The sequence below is a fragment of the Larus michahellis genome, chromosome 7 (genome assembly GCF_964199755.1).
Source record: "Larus michahellis chromosome 7, bLarMic1.1, whole genome shotgun sequence".
Taxonomy (NCBI): Eukaryota; Metazoa; Chordata; class Aves; order Charadriiformes; family Laridae; genus Larus; species Larus michahellis.
The window spans coordinates 38,824,279-38,842,219 of record NC_133902.1 but is presented as its reverse complement, the minus strand read 5'-3'; the positions used below and the strand labels follow the sequence as shown (position 1 = coordinate 38,842,219).

Sequence of the window (17,941 nt, the reverse complement as noted above, 5' to 3'; positions counted from 1 at the left end):
CTGCTGCAAGATACTCATTTGCTTGTCTGAAGGGTAAGAGATGAAGTGCTAAAGCACAAGAGCCAATAAAAAATACAATTTATTGCTATAATTTCAGCCACAAAAGTGGTGTCCTTTAGGCAAAAGAATTATGGAATAAGTACACATAGTAATTGCAGTTTTTAATAAAGAATAGTTATTTTTCCATGGCCTTAAATACTAATATAAATTAAATATCATATCAGTATGTCAATAGAGAAACAGGCAGTAGACCTTAAAATAAACTAATACAGATAAAAGCTTCTGCCAGAAGAACATACTTCCTGACCTTTGTAATTTCTCAAAGAATTGTTGCTCGATTTATCAACTCTGCTTAATACAAACAGCTAATTATGGCTATTTTCCCCCCACCTTTACTGCATATATTTATGGTTTTATAAAAAATACTCATCGTCTTGCCTTCTGAAAAAAAGACATATTATCCATCGCTATCTCAATAGAAGTGATTTAAATGACTGTGACGATTAACTGTAGGATTTTGCATTGATTTAACTAAAGCATTTATTCCTGTTCAAAATCTGTTTGACAGCTTTGATCAGAGTGGTGAGTGTAGGGGAAATGATCCTCACCAGCTTCTGTTCCTCTTCTTGGCTGCTTTCCTTACTTTTGTGGAGCTGCCTTCTTTGTAAGTACGTGACGTTTTTGCTGAAGGGGCACGGCTCTGTCAGGCTCAGGGCACCAATGTGTTGGTGCTGTAGCTGCACACAGTGGAAATCCAGCCTGTCCCAACAGCACAGCTGACGTGGTATGGTACAGACGGGCGGGAGCATGGGGCTTCCATACCCACAGTAAGGGTATCATCTGTTGTAATCCTCTGCAGACCCAGTGTTAGGAGAGATTTGATCCTTTCAGATATACAGCCTCATTCTTGGGATTGTGTTTTATTCGTAGAGCTTACCTAGACAAGTGGCAGTTTCCAGAACACTAGAGCGGAGTCTTCCTTGATTGCTAGTTGAGGAACGACAGGACTGTGTGGTCTGACTGCAGGTGGTGGCAATTCCCCAGCTCAGCAGCAAAGATCTTTTCCATTTTCAGGCTTTTTTTCCCTTTGCAGTGAGCTAAACTACTTCCTGAATGCATCAGCTTATGCTTAGTCCCCTGCGTGTGCCTGACAAGTGTGCTTGATGCAGAAAGCTACATATATTTAGGGTACCACAGAACTCACAATATTGTAGAGCACTTTGTAGCACAATGGAGTACCAACATACACATACCTACTGCAGAGTATTTGCTGACAAAGTGTCTTTCACATTTAAAATCACAGTAATTCAGCTAATTGGGGCTCCAGTGGTAACAAGCTTATAATAAGCTCCTTCCATGGCCATCAGTTCATCATGAGTGCCCCTTTCAATGACGAGTCCTTGTGACATCACAGCGATGATGTCTGCATTCTGGATCGTGGACAAGCGGTGGGCAATGACGATGCAGGTCCGCCCTTCTCTGGCCTTATCCAGTGCTGCCTGCACAGTCTGAAAGCAACAGACAAAGTGTCAGAGTGAAAATGGGAAAACCAAATTGGGGCTCAGAGCTGTAGGAATCTGATTGTTTCAATTAACCATATTGTGCAACTTGTAAAAGCGACTATGAGGCTAAATCAAAGATTACATTACTGGTGTGCTTAGCTGGGTCATGAACTCAGTTTCTTAGGAGTGCAAAGAAGGGACAGGTAAATGTAGACAGCAGTAGAAATTAAGGAAGGCCTTTATTCAGCTGACATGCTGAATGTCAGCTCAGTGTGGATATGTTTTTAAATTTTTACCATTTCTCTAATATCTGAGTGTAACCAAGCCATGCAAATTATTGCCCAACTTCTTAGACCCCTCACTGCTGTTTTTATTAGTTATTCAGGCTCATCATTCATATGCTTGAATACATTTTTCCTTTTTTTTTAATGCATTTTGCATTATTTTTTTAATGTGCAGAATCTGTATTTATGAAACATTCCCACTGAATGCTTTGAAACGCAGGGAATTAGTATGCAGATTTCTGAGAAAGTGCCACCTCTCATTGGCAGTCTAAAAGACCCTGTAGCTGGCTGCTGGTTTTATATCTGTGTTTTCGGGATCTTTTGAAAAGACGATTAAAAATATAAGTGATGAATTAACAATAGGGAATAATGTTGTGGTCATGTAGTGGAGTATGTTGGGATGTCTCTGTAGAAGAGAAAAAGGCACTGTACATTGTAAACCATTGTATTAACTTTCGCTTATTGCTTATCACTGCGCATTTACCTTTTCACTTTCTGTGTCTAAGGCGGATGTAGCTTCATCCAGTAATAAAATTTTAGGATCTCGTATGATGGCCCTCGCTATAGCAATGCGTTGTTTTTGCCCACGAGACAGCTGGGATCCTTGAGCACCAACATTAGTTTCGTATTTCTGAAAAATATACAGAAGGGAGATTTTATTCAAGTGTAAGCAAACACTCTAGTACACAACCTGAAGGAAGAGGAGGAGGAGAGAGACAAGAGCGCTGACCATTGCTGCCTCCTTCTTAAAAAACCTGGCAGTGCAGAAATACTGTAAGATTCCGAACCATACTTTGCAGTGCGCATGGCCCAGGAGCCCAGGCGGTATGGTGACGGGCCTGGAAGAAAAATTTGATAGCCAGATGATGGCTCATTTGTCTAAGGCAAAAGAAATCCCCCCACCCTAGATTTGGGAGACGAGGTTAAAAGTTATTTAAGGGCTTTCTGGACAGGTGGGTTTTTTGGGTGCCTAATTTGTATTCATACATTTTATGTTCTTCTGCTTTATATTTATATGATTTCAGTGCATTTAAATACTTCAGTGCACGTAAGCAGCAAGCTTCAAATATTTTTGTCTAAGTATTGTGCCCTAGTCGCCGGTCACAGCTGGGAACAGGAATTGTATTTCCTGGTGCAGTGGAACGCTTTGACTGCTGAACTGTGCTGCTGCTTCTTTCTTTTCAATGGCTTTGAAAAATCTTCCCTTTTCTCCTAGTTCAGAGTTGTAACTGCTGGTTTCAGTTTTAGAAATACTCGCCTACTGTGTAAAAACCTCAGGAACATATGAGGCATGGTCTCAACACCCTCTTTTCTCCTACTATTACAGCTGTTAAAGTAAATAAAAGGTGTGTATGTGTAGCAACTTTAACTGGGTTTGGAGCAACTCCTGCTGCAACGAACACCGAGCGGCCTATCTGTAGTCCCAGCCAAGGCCTCACAGGTACTTACATCAGGCAGTGACATGACAAAATCATGCAGCTGAGCCTTCTGGGCTGCTTCTATGACTTTTTCCATCGTTGCCTCTTTGGTGTTACTGCCATATTTAATATTTTCAGCAATGCTGCAGTCAAATAGCACAGGCTCCTGGGACACTATTCCAATTTTTGATCTAAGGAACTGTACATTTATTTTCGTGGTGTTGTGTCCATCTATTAACTACCAGGAAATAGGAGAAAACTTGAAACATCATTTCAAAACAACAGCCTGCAAAACCCAAACAGTTTATAGCAAAACTAAATGATTTAGCCATATTACTAAAATGCAAAAACCACAGATTTAAAATAATTTGAAGAATCTGCTTATATTTGACTCCTTTGTGCATGATGTGTATTTTCTGGGTATGTCTGTGCTCCAGCCAAACGCTAGACCGTTTGCTTGATCTTAAGTCCAAGTGACCTATTTAATTGCTTAAGGTTAGCCACAGGCTTTGTCGCCTTCCTGGCATAGCGATCACCACACTTATTTCTTCCAAAGAAAGAGAAATCAAACTAGATGATTAAGTACATGAGCAAAAGATACAAAAGCTTTCTAAAGCTTCAGTAATCCAGTAATCGAATAACTGGAAGTTAAATCTAGACAAATTCAACCTACAAAGAAGTTGTATGTTGAAACTGTATATTTAGGGATGTTCCAGACTCTTTGTGGCTCCGTTCGGGCATAATTTGTGCTTGTGCTCCCACGATGTACACTGCACATTGTATGTTTCATACAGGAGCTACCAAGGTGAATGCCTATGGCCTGCGTAATGCACGAGGGTACGCCTGAGGCTTGTAGTATTCTGATCTTGCCTGAATATATCTGAGACGACACTCAGGATCTGTCAGAACAGTCTGCATCTGTTTGAGAAGGAGCTGAAGCCCCAAGCTGTGTATGTACGTGCCACCACTGCTAGGCTGCACAGTAGGACACATTGAAAAGAGTCCTTGTAGCATTGCTGAAAACAACAGCACACAAACCACGTTCCCTTTGCTTACCACACTTCCCGCCTCAGGGTCATAGAAACGCTCCAGAAGCTGCACACTGGTGCTCTTACCACAGCCACTACTTCCAACAAATGCCAAAGTCTGTCCAGGCTTAACAGCTACAGTGAGTCCTTTCAGGACCTGAATATCAGGCCGAGAAGGGTATGTGAATTTACAGTTAAGAAATTCAACGCTTCCCTTGAAATCATCCTGGTGAAAAAAAAGAGAAGGATGCTACAATGAGCTTGAGCTCGAAACTGAGTTGTAAAGGACAAAGTCACTCTTCTGCAGATTCCATTCTTGCACTCCTTATTTAAAATATGAAAAGTGCTTGTGAAATTAGCCCAGAAAGAAGGATAAAAACCATACTGGAAGAGCTCTCCTAGAGATGGAGCCATTAGCCATAACACTATTGCTCTGATTATACTTCCCCGTATTGCACTGGTCAGAGGCAACAATTGGAAATAGAATTGCCTTGCAAATGGGTAAGTTTTTTATTTTAATACAGGCACTGTCCAAGTGTAAATTTGGTGATAGTCCAAATACATTTGTGTAAAAATCTGGATTTGGTAAAAAAATAAAATCAATCCAACTTGGCAACATTAAAACAATACAAGAATCCAGGTCAATTTTCCTAGAACTCTTAAAAAACTCTTACAAAACTCTTGAAGGGAATCAAGATATTTCATTTTCATCGTTTGAAGCAGAATACTTAATACATTTGGTTCATAACAATGATATTGAGTTTTTGTTTAATTCTGAAAAAAAATACATGAAAAATAAACTATTTGAATTTTCTGGGTCTGACTTTCCAATTCACCAAAAATTGAGCATTTTCATTTTATCTGACTCAAAGATGATTCGCCTCCTCATGAACACCCCCAACATTTGGATATGAATGGAAAAAAAGCCTCCATTATAAGCCAGAGATAGTCAGGTCTATGCGCGAACTGTGGAGCAGAAAGAAAAAAACATGCTATTCTGTGAGTCATCTAAATTGGTCCTATTCCAATTTACAGGAGTTTTACATCGACATATTCCTAATCACCACACTTTGTATTACTCTTGCTGTCAAGTACAGAGCGCGCTGCTTCCAAAAGAGCAAAGACAAGTAACAATTATACAATCAGCATAACCTTCCTGTAAAGCAGTAATCCTCATTGACTTATAAATCGTTAGTGCAACTTCAATGCTGTATGACATCACAAATTACTCATCTCCGCTCTTACCCATTTTTCCCCTTTTTCACTGTAAACGCTGATTTTCGGAAGCCGATCAACCAGTTGAAAAAAGCGTGCAGCAGATGTTTTGGCTTTGGCATAGTTTGGGGTATAAGAAGAAGCCCTTCCCAAAGCAGTTCCACTGGTGACAACAGCAGAGATCACCCTGCGGGGAAGGGGGACACGGTCATTCCTGGGAAGCAATCGGGAAACCGACCGCTGCACCAAGACCAGCGCTTCCGGAGAGGAGCCTGTTTGTGTCTCCAGGCAGGCTCTCACCTGAACACAAAGCTGTAGTGGAGTCCTTCAAATTCAACTAGAAACCCCCCGTATCTGTAAGAGACAGCGTTGGCAATGAACACTATGCTCTGGGCAAAGCCAAAGCAGATTCCATAAACATGTGCTTTTTTGGTTGCAGCTTTATAAGGCATATCCAGGTGCTTCTCAAAATTGTCGATAAACGTTTTCTCTTTCCCTATCCCAGCTACAGTCCTGATGTTAGAGAGGGCTTCACTGGCAATCTGGAGGAGAAAAAAATATATAGGTAAAAGCTCCTAGTTTTTACTTGGAAAAGTAGAGTGTGCTCTTTCACAAATGCATGATTCTTTCACGACCACAGGACACTAATGCCATATATAAATTGATTCAGATATGATACAGACTGGCCCAAATGTCAGCCAACCTAACGAGAAACTTTCCTCCAAGCAATTATCTACTAACATCCCCAATAGTAATGCTCTGTCTGCTCCACTAGAGCTAAGTTACTGCAAGCACACTTGGGAAATTGGGCACGTGCTCTCACGTGTGACTTATTTCACGTAATGGGACTAAATGGGACATCCACAAAAACAAAAATGGTTTTAGGAACACTGTTATTTCCTTGATTGCATGCATTTATTAACTAAAGATATTTAAATTACTTTATTTGTTTTACTTATAGCAATAGTCAGAGAAAGAGTTAGAAGGGATGCTATCCCCAGCTTCTGTTTCATAAATTAAAACCACTTGGATTTAGTATGTTTCCTCACCTGCTCACCCTCCCTCTTTCTCTTGTTTGTGTCCAAAAAGCCTGATGAGATGGAAAATATAAATGGAGGGTGGCACCTTGGTTCCTCTAACATCAGCGACACAATTATTTACCTTGTACATGGGCAAAGAGGAAGCAAATGCTTGTCTGTGTACATAGAAAAATGCAACACAGGAAATTGTGAGATAATCCCCATGGAAACTTCTCTGGATCTTTAATTAATTGTAGGCTTTATATTGTGCTTTGTCACCAGTCAGAATTTGGGTTTCTGCCCCCAAAAAAATAGCAGTGCAACTTGATCTATAGAAGTAAACTGACAGTTTGTTTGATCCTAATTTCACGCTACTTGTCTGAAGTAATTTTATTAATAAATTGGTTTAAAATGGTGTACTTTGCCTGGACTTTAATAGTAACTTCATAGTGTGACGCTTTCCTTTGGGAAGCAATTGTCTGGTATATGGCTTATGAATGTTTTCAGCATGTAGGAAGAGATCTGAATATAAATCATTAAAAATATTCCATCCAATTTGAGGGTTTTTTTCCTGTCCAAAATTGAGAGTCAAATCTCTTGCATTATCATACAACGTGAAGGAGCGGATAAGGAGGTGCAGTGAATTGGATCGTTCAGACTGTGCTTTTCCATGTTTAGCACGGCTGATGAGCAGCCACTGTGGAAGAACTCACGGCGTTTAGCATTTGGACGCAGTACTGGCAAATAAATTAGAAAATAACACCAGACATAATCAGTCGTCACCAAAAACTGCTGAAGCATTGCGTGCCCTTTTCATCCCAGCCTCTGGGTTATTCTGTTGGGTAAAAGCTGATGCTTTTACTCATTAGTGAAGTTTCTTCCCTGTGAAGACAGTATTTTGATTTATCACTTTTTGTAAATAATTAAACCATTCTGAATGCAGGCAATTGGCCAAGTCTTAATTCTTCCTTGGTTTTCTGGAATTGGAGATTGTCCCTAACAGCACTCAGCAGTGGCCCATAAATGTATTCATTTGATTAGTGATACCAAAGTCAAGTGATATTAATTCACATAATCCCTTTTGCGCATTTAAAAAAAAAATAAAATCCAGAAGTCTGCATGTGTAGAAAGTCAACATGATTTTCTGAAATTCTGTGCCCGCAGTCATGACACACTTCTTTAAATCACACCTAGAAATGGGAACTGGGAGCTGAAGATTTGCTTCTTCAGAAGTCAAAAAGGGGGGGTGGCAGGCTGAGCTGCCTGCAGCAGGCAGTGGGAAAGAAACAGCCAGTAGATGCAGAGCTGAACGGGGCAAAGGGCTCCAGTCCATGCGTTTGCTGCACAGATTAAGGTCAAGAGGAGACGGTTGGTTGAGAGCTCAGATGGGGCAGGGTGGAAGGTGGAATGGGTAAGATGTTTGGTGGGCAGGACTTTAAGAAGAAGGACTGGGAGGAGTGGGAACTCTGCAAGGTTCATTTTAGGATGGGCTAAAGCAGCTCTGCAGAAGGCAAATCTATGAGGCTTTGAGAGGGCCTGCAAAGCATACTTTTTCTGATGCTAAAAATATGGCAGCCTAAAGCAGGGGAGAAGCCTCAGGCATTACTCTGAGCGGGGTAACCTGAGGTAGTCTTCCTCATGTCGCCTGTCTTCTAAATCCCCTGCATTTCTGGCGCAGTTCAGTTTCCGCACAGTCAAACTAGGTATATTTCAAAAGTATCAGATTCTGGGTCACGTGCCAGAACTTAGTGACCCAGGACTAAAGTCAAAGAGTCTGAGTGTTTCAAAGGCAGCAGACCTGCCCGCTGCTCTTTGGGCATAGGAGTGAACTCGTGAGAAAATGCCATTCCTTTCTCTTGTGTCGCTACCTTTTCCTTGTTTGGTACGTGGACTGGAAGTCTTCTCAGCCAGTGCAAACGTCATAAAACTATTCTCAGCCTTGTGTGAACTACAATAGACCTATTCTCAGCCTTAGAGGTGAGGCAGTTGTCCTGGTTTGAGGTAAAACAGAACCAACTTTCTGTTCAGTAATTACTTAGCTAGGCCTCTTCTAACCCTCTGAAATAAACAGCATGTTGTGTCTGAAACGGTTCGTTCAGAGTGATAAGACAGTTTGTGCCAAGGAATGGTACGCAGAGAGGCTCTTGCTTATACTTATTGCTGTAACAACCAAGGTCAGCTAATTTCGTTACTTGCCCCATTGGAGGGTCGGAGGCAGAAAAGCGTAGAGGGGTCCCACCTGCAGGGAGGATGGGACAGGACAGGTGACCCAACACTGACCACCAGGGGTATTCCATCCCATCTGCCCCACGCTCAGTATAAAAGCTGAGGGATCAAAGGGTCAACTCTCGTCCTTCAATGGCTGATGTCCGAGGAGGACCCTGCCTGTTTATCTGTCTTTGATCCCGATCCGTGTGTTCCTGACTCTAACTCTGGAACCCACTTCCCACCCATCGCTGAGTCCAGTCTGGGACTTCCCCAGTGCCTGCCGGTGACATCATCCTGGGAGCTTAATACGGTTTTCTATATACTGTATCTATTTAATTATTTTCCTTTTTATCTTATTATTAATAATTCATTAAAGTAGTTTAGTTTCTTCTAAACTCGTAAATCTCTTTATCTCTCCTCCTCCTCTCCGTGCACAAGAGGCCGGGGGGGGAGAACCTGTCACCGGCCATTGGCCAATTTGGCCAAAACCACGACACAGTTCACAGGGTCTTGCAGCCAACGGAGCACGGGATGCTGCTACGTGATACTGGAGTTAGAGTTACGAGGAGGAGGGCTTTAGCCAGGGGTCACTGAACACTGGAGGCATTCTTTATAAGGAAAGGGAATTCCTGCCTCATGTCCCATGATAGTTGGTTTAATACCCACACAGGTGTGCTTTCATCATGGAGCAAAATTTAAAGTATTATTAGAAAGTGCTACGTCTACTGTTACAAAGTAACAGAAAAAGGGTTAATGCTTATCTGAATTAAAAAACAATAAAAAAAAAGATTTATGTATTATCTGAGAAATGAGAATTGATAGAACTTTGACCCTTAAAATCCATACATAAAAATAAAGTTATGCCTGTGATCTATCAGCACCCATTCATGGAGAAGCTGGTAAGCTAGTAGGGCCCACTGGAGGAACAATTCTGCTCTCTAAAATCCACGTACTGATCTGTGATTCAGTGCCGAATTCTCAGATGTGAGGATTTCTAAGTGAACAACTGTCATTGCTTTCTAAGGACCACATAATCACAGGGCATGAACAAATGGGTCTTTAAATATAACTAGACAAAGGTGAAACAGACTGCTGAGAGACCTGTGTCTACCAATTAGGTCCAATAACTTTTGAAAAGTCAGTCATATTCCATGCAGCAAGTGCTTTTGCAGTTAGGGAGTTACCAATGGTGTTTCAATGGTTTGACAAACTGAAATGTGACAACTTATTTGCAAAACATTGCCATTTTAATTTCATTTGAATTATTGATGGTCCCAAATGCCTGATTTTTCAACTACCCGTGACTGCAAATATAAATTATTTTTTAAATAACATTACCCGTCCAGTAGCTTCCAGCGCTTTCTTGTCCTGAGAGGCAAATCCTGTCAACATTTTAGCCTGCACAGCTCCAGATAAGGCCAAAAAGGGCAGGAAACACAATATAACTAAACTCAGTTTCCAGCTGAAGTAGAAAGCAATGATCATGGCCACCCCAATGTTGGTAAAGGAATTGACAATCATTCCTATCTGCGATCCAGTTGCCTTCAAACAAAAGAAACAGAGGTGATTGACTTGTACTCCAATAGTAACTTCAATAAGCTTTAAATAAATTTTCCTATAAAACTTTAGAAAACTCTAAATGATATCCAAATATCATGAGGCACCAACGGCTGCTGACTGCATTGGAATTTAGCCAGTTTGGATATACTGTTTCCAATTAATCGTATCAAGAGAAGGACTGCAAATCTCCAATATTCCTTTCACCCGTCAAACTTTCCAATGAGAACTCAGAAATTTGTTTCTAATGATTGTGAGAAATTGAAATTACTTCCCTTGGTTCCCTGGAGAATGACTCATCTAAATACTCTGTTTAACCCCTGCATTTATCCATCTAAATTTAAATAATAAAGAGAACCCATTTGTAACTTAGCTATTAACAACAAAGTCTCAGCTGTGCTAAAATCAGTAAGAAGCATCACTGAGAAAGGGTGAATTAAAGTTGCATTTCTGCTTGTCTCTTTATTAAGGAGAAACTTTAAATACACCTTTGACTTCACCTTTATTGAATGCATTCATCTTCTTCTTATGTATTTCAAGAACACTGTTCTTTGTAATAAACTTGATTTATTTACTCAAAAGTTATTTTGTTTCATAGCATTAAACAGCAGCCCTAGATTGGAACTGGGTTGCTATGTATTAGAAAAATTATATACATTTGATATCTTTCATCATTTTCAATCGAATTCATTTGCAGGATGTGAACTTGCAGCACAAAATGCTCATCATCTATTCCTCCTCTGACCTGCGGCAATAGGCCAAGGTGCCTCAGACCTGGCCATGGTGGAAGGTTCACCTCCCAGCTCTGCAGAGGCTACCAAAAGGAGCAGCCATGGGGCTGCTCTTACATGGCTGTTGCATCTCTAACACCTGCCTCCCACTCCAAGAGTCCACTTCTTGCTCCCGCTGCAGATGTAGACATTTTCAGGCCCTGGACGCTTGTGTGCATCTTCTTACCTTCAGCTCGCTCTGCAATAGCAGCAGTTGGCTAAGCTCTGTGTCAGGCAGTGAAAGGTGGAGGACACCGCTGCTCAAGTAGCTCTGTTTTTTTCCCCTGGAGCTGTGGGTTGAATGGCTGTTCCCCACTGCTCTACATGTGCTTAGAACAAAGATGTCCCGTAGGAGGCTATTAAATGGTTCAGTCAGTGTTTTACAAGTTTGTTTATTTCAATTAAAATATGCCCTGTAAGTGCCTGTAAGGGCTGAAGAGGATTGCAGCTGGTTTCTCTGATTCTGTAGAAATTGCTGCTGACAGCAGTTTTGGGAACCTTTTCTCTTGTTTGTCTTTTAAATTTTTAAAACCTCCATTAATAGTTTTTAAAAACTCGCCTACCATCTTCAGTCAAGCTGAAATGGGACAGTTTTCGTAACAAAGAAATCTGTATGTTTCCTTCTTCATTTCTAGAAAATTGCTTGTATTGGAGCCAAGTAAAATGGCATCTGACTCACTTCTACTAAAGGATCAATTCAGATAGGTAACATTTACAGCTCAGCATGATTTAACCCTCACCCACTAAGGAACAGAACGCATGGAGTTATTGGTTCACTTTCCCAAATAATCAGTCACACTAAAACTGACTGCGTGGTTCCCCGGCTGGAGCACCAACCAGTACTGTAAGCTGTTTTTTCAAGTGGACTGCCAGTTTGAATCAAAATTGTCACAATAAGCACAATATCGTGCTGGAAACTTGAAAACATGAGTAGTGATGAATGTCACTAAAATACTACTCTGACATATTTTTGAAATAAACACTTAAGCATTGTGGCAAAAAGTTAATTCATCTCCGGAAAAAAAGAAATGAAAACTTTTGCACTGGATGCTCCTTCCGGTTCCATTGATGGTTGGTATTTTATTGATTTTTGTGTTCTTGTTCTGGTAATACAAGCAGAAATAATGGGCGGTAAATTGAGACCCTATTTGTGCTTTTAGGTAAATACAGTAATAATAGTTCCACGTTGACAGTCTATGATAAATAGAAATAGCTTAATTGACTGACCAAGGACTGATCTACGGTGACCTTGCTGGTGGCATGCTCACTAATTTCCATGACAACGTGCCAAAATAGGCCTTCAGTCACTGCTTATAGTAAAACAATTCTTAAGTCACCAGCTCTTACCCCTTGGACCTGTGAGGCATCTGTTGCAAGTCTCGTAGTCAAAGCACCAGGGCTGTTCTTCCGGTCATCAAACCAACCAATGTCTTGCCCCAGCATAGCCTGGAAACCAATTTTCCTTAACCGTCTTGTAAGCAGCTCACCAGACTTTGCAAATGTGTATCCCTGGGGTGCATAAGAATAAACAAGAATATTGTACAGAAAGAGATACCCACTGAGTAAGGGAACAGAAAGAAAATTTACCCATATTAGACTGCTATTACCTGTAGAAACTGTGTGAAAAATGAAAGAATTCCAACAAAGACAAAGAGCAGGCAGACGCCATTGATCTGGATTCTTCGTTCGTCTTCATCAAGAATGGAGAAGGTCTTTAAAAAAAATGGTTGGCATCATATTAGAAGTGTCAGTTTTGCTGTATGTGAGTTTATTCATGACTCCCTATTGCCAAGTGCAGAAGCCCACCCTAGAACCAAAGCCAGAACACAGAGCTCTCCCTCACCCCTTGCAAAGGCCCAATTCCTTATTTTTTGTAAGGAGAGCCTGGGTACAACATAATGCTTTTTACTCCTGTTAAACAACAAGTTTATTATACTCGGTGTCTGCACATACTGCTATTACTTGTTACTCATTCTTAGTTATAATTAATCAATCATCCCCCTACTCTAAACAAGATCCAGTGTGATGACCAGAGAATAGCAATGAAATAAATAGCATAGCAACAAAGGAACAGTGCAGCAGCTCTCCTACCTCCTCTCTGATCTACGACATTTGCAACTTTATTGGGCCATACAAAATGCGGTCTGTGTAAATAATTATACCCTGGCATGACTCCGCTTGCACAACACTAACAGATGCTATAATTGCTATAGGTAGGCTTCAAGAGGAACCTATTGTCTTTTACTGAAGGATCGTAGAAATGAGCTGTTCGCTTACTGATGGGTACTTAGAAAAAGCATCAGTGCTTAAAAGTAAAGCCCCTCCACCCCATTCTGCTCCAGTCTCCATGGTATTTTCCTTTTATCTCTGGTTCTTCATATCTGTTTTTTTTAACACCTCCCAACATTACTGGCTGCTGCCGAAGTAGTGGTCCAAATCTAAGTAGCCATCCTTTAGCAACTCCTTTCAGTCAGAGCAGTTGATATATGGGTCAGTCAACCTACCTGGAGTTGTTAAACTACTTCTGCTATTTGCAGGTATAAGCCACAGCTCATGTTTGTACATCTCCACTAACCTTAAATTAATTCTAATTGGATTTCACAGGTAAAAATTACTATAAATTGACTAATCTCTCAACCTGTTATCTGTAAGGTATAATTAAAAATAAATTGTGCATTCGACTTTTACTTATATCAAAACCAGCTTAAATTCTTTTAAGTAAGTATTTAACAGTAGAAAGAGAAGAAGGAATTTTCATTACAGCTGCAAAATACCCAAAATCCACAAAAATAAACTTAAGTACTAGTCTTAAAAGGTCAACCCAAGTTATTTATGGTTCCAAGTGAGCTATGCATCGAAGTAACAGGGAAGAATTAGAGCATGAATTTGAGAAAAAGAAGTAGCTGTTCTCTAGTGGGAATTCCACTTCAAGTGTTTTAACTTTGTACATCGGCACCTTGGCAACAAAATAAATCTTGCAAAACCCAAAAGGTTAATATCAGAATGGCACTTAGTGTTTCAAGCTAAAAACTGTTCCAATGCCATGCTGTCATATCAGTAGCAAGGCATATTATTTCTCAGATTAATCTTTGTTTAAAAAAAAAAGTCACCAAGTATGTTTTAATCTGTCATAATAATAACAAAACTTATAATGGTCTCCTGCTGTTCCTATTGCCTGAATGAAATCCACTGTACATTCAATAATTCCTGTTGGATCCTGAATTGAACAGGCTGTGAGCAGATTTCATCTGTCTTTGTAACCTATCTATCTAGAAAAGCAGTAGAAAAGATACTGCTGGTTTTTGTTTGGTCGGTTGGTTGGCTTTTTCTGTAGGAAATATTCTAGTTAAACACCTGGGCTGAATGAGATACAAGGTGAACTCATTGGATGCACAAACTGTGTCCTACGAGGATTCTGGATTTTTGAATTGCCATGGTGGTATTTCCTGTATCATCATGGTATGCAATATCTAGACATGAATGGGAAAATGCACTCCATAGTAGTGGTCATGCCACATGCACAGCTAGCCTAAAACATAACCAGGGGAATAACTAACTACTCATCATTGCAAACATTTGTTAACATGTATGTCGTGCTAATTACAGTGCTGTGATACTTTTTCATATGAAAAAAACATTAGCAAAATATCTGTTGAAATAGATAGGAATTCTAATGAGTAAAACTAATAAACAATATGATAAACAGAGTGTGTGATGGATCATAATGTACAGTTGTGAACTGGGATGAAAAACACTACTCTCCAGAGATGCTGATGGTTTTTTCCATCCAATTTCAAGTGATTTCACAAGTGTCTCTGCACAGTCATCCAGAAACACTGGGATGGCCCCATACAGGGGCTGAAGTTAACATTATCTTCTTTTCACACTTTGAAATTTTTCTCTCTAGTTGAATAAATAAATATCAAATACAGATGTGAGCACTGAAAAGAGAGATAAACACATGCCCTAGGACCCTACAGTGAATTCCAGTAAGTATTTATGGTTGTTATAAATAAACTTTTGTTCATTGCTTCTGTATGATTAGATGGTAGGCAAGATTAATCAAGAAAAGGGAGAGTTCTGTGAGCCTTTGCTTTAATATTCTATCCGTATCACCCACAAAGTGGTTCCCCTGCTTTCTCTTATGCAAGAAATACATTGTGAAAGGCCTTTCCAGTTCCTGTGGCCACAGTCTTTCTCCATTGCTCCTAGATAAAGGCTGAGAGGTCTGCAAAGTCTGCAAGACACCTTAAGGGTTTCTGGTGAAACTAGTTATTGGTCAGTCTGGGATTCCTATCGGAGGCTCTAAATTCAAGGAAGCAACCCAGCTGAAGAAAAGCAATGGGCTGAACTACGTGCTTACACTCCTCCTTAAACTGAGAGCAATAGCACTTTATAGTCCTACAGAAGGAAATGTGGATAACGTTCGTTGGGAAGAGATCTCTGTATTGCAAACAGAGGACTTTTTTTTTTCCCCTTGCAAATCTGTCCTGTAAAATTGAACTATCCCATTCTGCAGCTATGCTAACATGCTCAGCTATATTTTTGACCTATGTTCTTGATTTAAAAAAATAACAGTGATTACAATAACACGTAGCATTGACAATAGCATCAGGTCTATAAAAGGAAAGAGTTATTGCCGAGGTGTCCATGTTCAGATTATAGAAGTTTCAACAGTTTTAGCGTGGCCTATCTTTTATCTGGGGCCATGGGCTACGTGCCCAATAGCAGTTGGAGCACATCTTTCAGTTGAGTTTCACTGGAAAGGATCCATTTCCCATACTCTGAGACAGTAACACAGTGGAAACCAAAGCACAGTAAGAAGAAAATACTGAGAAATTTGTTCCATAGGTACACTGCTGATCTGAACTGATCAGAAGACATATCTGGTGTTATTGAATTCTTCATTCACATTTTTGGGATTAATTTCTGAGAACCTTCAAGGCAGACTGCTGAATTCATCCTCTCATTTCAAAGCTGTGGGGATTTTTCCCTTCACTTCCCCAGCATATTGGTCCCAGAGTACAAGCCCACGTGTCTGTCACAACATCATTGCAGATATTCAGACAGCTTGGAAAGCAGATGCACATTCCATCTGCCTGACTGCCTTGGCACCAGGCAGAAATGTTTTAAATTTATGAATAATGAAACACAGATGTTGGACTTTGCTCATATTCATCATGGCTTGTTTTTTTCTTGTAGCCTCTCTCTTTTGATGGACGGAGACCTTCAAGAAAAGGAATTAATTTTTGGCAATGAAGGTATTTAACATCTTGCAGGATGACATTGGCCACAGACCTCCCAGTGTCTAGAAAACCTCTCTCAAAAGGAATCAAAGGTTAGAGTCATTGGAGAATGCACATAGGAGTGTCTCACCTGCTGTCTAGTGAAAGTCACAGTCCTTTGCATGAGGTCTAGGCACTCAAAAAGTGTTTTGAGGTAGCACACCTGTGGCTAAAAGGCCAAGCACATTGGCTAGAAGCCACTAAGTGGATCAACAGGGACTGGAACATCTTTTGCTCTGCCCCTCCCTGGATCTTAGCTAGCAAACTTCAAGCTGCCAGTAAATGTGATTCAAAGTCCTGAGTAACACCCCAGAGAGAAAAGTCTAAGTCAAAACAACCCCCCAAAAAACCAATCAGCAAACAGTCAATCTTTTGTTTGGTAGATTGCTGCCACTGCTGTTAGGAGCACTTCCTCAACCCTTTTATAATCAGTAGCTCAGATGTTGGGGCAATCATTCATTCACTCTTTCCTGCCTAAAAGGTTTCGGACCTCCAGTTTCTCGAAGCGTCTGCCCTTTAAGTCATATATTCTTTGCACACACATATACCTACCATGACCTAAAGAAGTAAATGGGAATCACAACACAAGTTTTATCCTATCTCATGTGGGTACCCAAACTGCAAAATGATCGTGGCATCCCCATTTTCTTCCTAGTGAAAGTGTCGTTACTTTACCCAATAAGAAATGGCATCAACAGAGGCGTTTTCTCTATCCTTCTAGTTCTTGAAAATTCAGGACACTTTCCTAGGCATTAGTTAGAGCAGTGCTGAATTTCCTCAGGCAGCCCTCCGGTTTCCACTAACATGGCAAATGTTTCCGCAAAAAGCTGTTTTACAAAAGGGGAAGCATTCTCTTTCTATTATGACAAGTTTTTGAAAGAAAAAACAGTCATGATTGAACTCTTGAAAAAGTTTCAAGCAAAAACTGTAGATTTTGATGGTGACACATCCTTTAGTGAATGCCAAGGTTTAAAGCATATTCCTATTTCCTGCTTGTCTTCCAAACTTATTGATGCAAGTCTACTTTTTGCTGGCAGCTGTGAACCCTGTTACAATTGTCTGCCTCTCCCTGGGCATTCTGTAGGCAGCAAAGAGCTGCCTGAAATCTATGAACAAAAAAGTGAAGTATTTTTTGGATCTGTTCCAAAGCTTTCTCAAAGGCTTGGCCAACTCCGTAGAATAAAATTCTGCAGGGGAGGACCTCTGAATGTCTCTCTCTCCACTGTACCTGCACATGAGGTACATCTTGTCTCATCTAAAATAAACTTATGCAAGTATAGAAACCCACTCCCAACAGTTCTTCAAAAGTGAACAAGAGAAATAATGAAGAACACATGACAAATGCTAATGAGCCTACCCCTTCAAAGAGCTCAAATGATAGTATGATGACAGTGATATAAATATCTCTACTGAACAATTGTTTATAGGCAAGAAGGCTAACCCCATTTACTTGATGAGCTATAAAGATTTGCCCAAAACGTGTCAAGTTCTGCATCATAGATTCACTCCCCTCTGCTTCAGAGCTAAAATACACTTTAAAATGTTAGCATAACATACCCCAAGAATCTGACTGAATAACAAAGCATAGAGTGGATTGACTGCTCCATTCACAGCTGCTGCCAGAGATCCAAGCACCATGTACGGCCATTCAGAGG

General features: G+C 40.4%; 1 protein-coding gene across 1 annotated transcript in view; it reads right to left on the bottom strand.

The window, feature by feature from the left end:
* Window positions 1-61: 61 nt before the first annotated feature.
* ABCB11 (ATP binding cassette subfamily B member 11) overlaps window positions 62-17,941 on the bottom strand; it is a 49,894-nt gene continuing 32,014 nt past the window's right edge. Inside the window, exons 19-28 of the mRNA XM_074593519.1 lie at window positions 17,844-17,934; window positions 12,609-12,713; window positions 12,349-12,510; window positions 10,013-10,216; window positions 5,748-5,989; window positions 5,478-5,634; window positions 4,261-4,458; window positions 3,236-3,442; window positions 2,271-2,417; window positions 62-1,508 (exon numbers count right to left, since the gene is read on the bottom strand). Of these exons, the coding sequence (XP_074449620.1) occupies window positions 1,308-1,508; window positions 2,271-2,417; window positions 3,236-3,442; window positions 4,261-4,458; window positions 5,478-5,634; window positions 5,748-5,989; window positions 10,013-10,216; window positions 12,349-12,510; window positions 12,609-12,713; window positions 17,844-17,934 (1,714 nt within the window). The 3' untranslated portion in view covers window positions 62-1,307. The remainder of the gene's footprint in view (window positions 1,509-2,270; window positions 2,418-3,235; window positions 3,443-4,260; window positions 4,459-5,477; window positions 5,635-5,747; window positions 5,990-10,012; window positions 10,217-12,348; window positions 12,511-12,608; window positions 12,714-17,843; window positions 17,935-17,941) is intronic.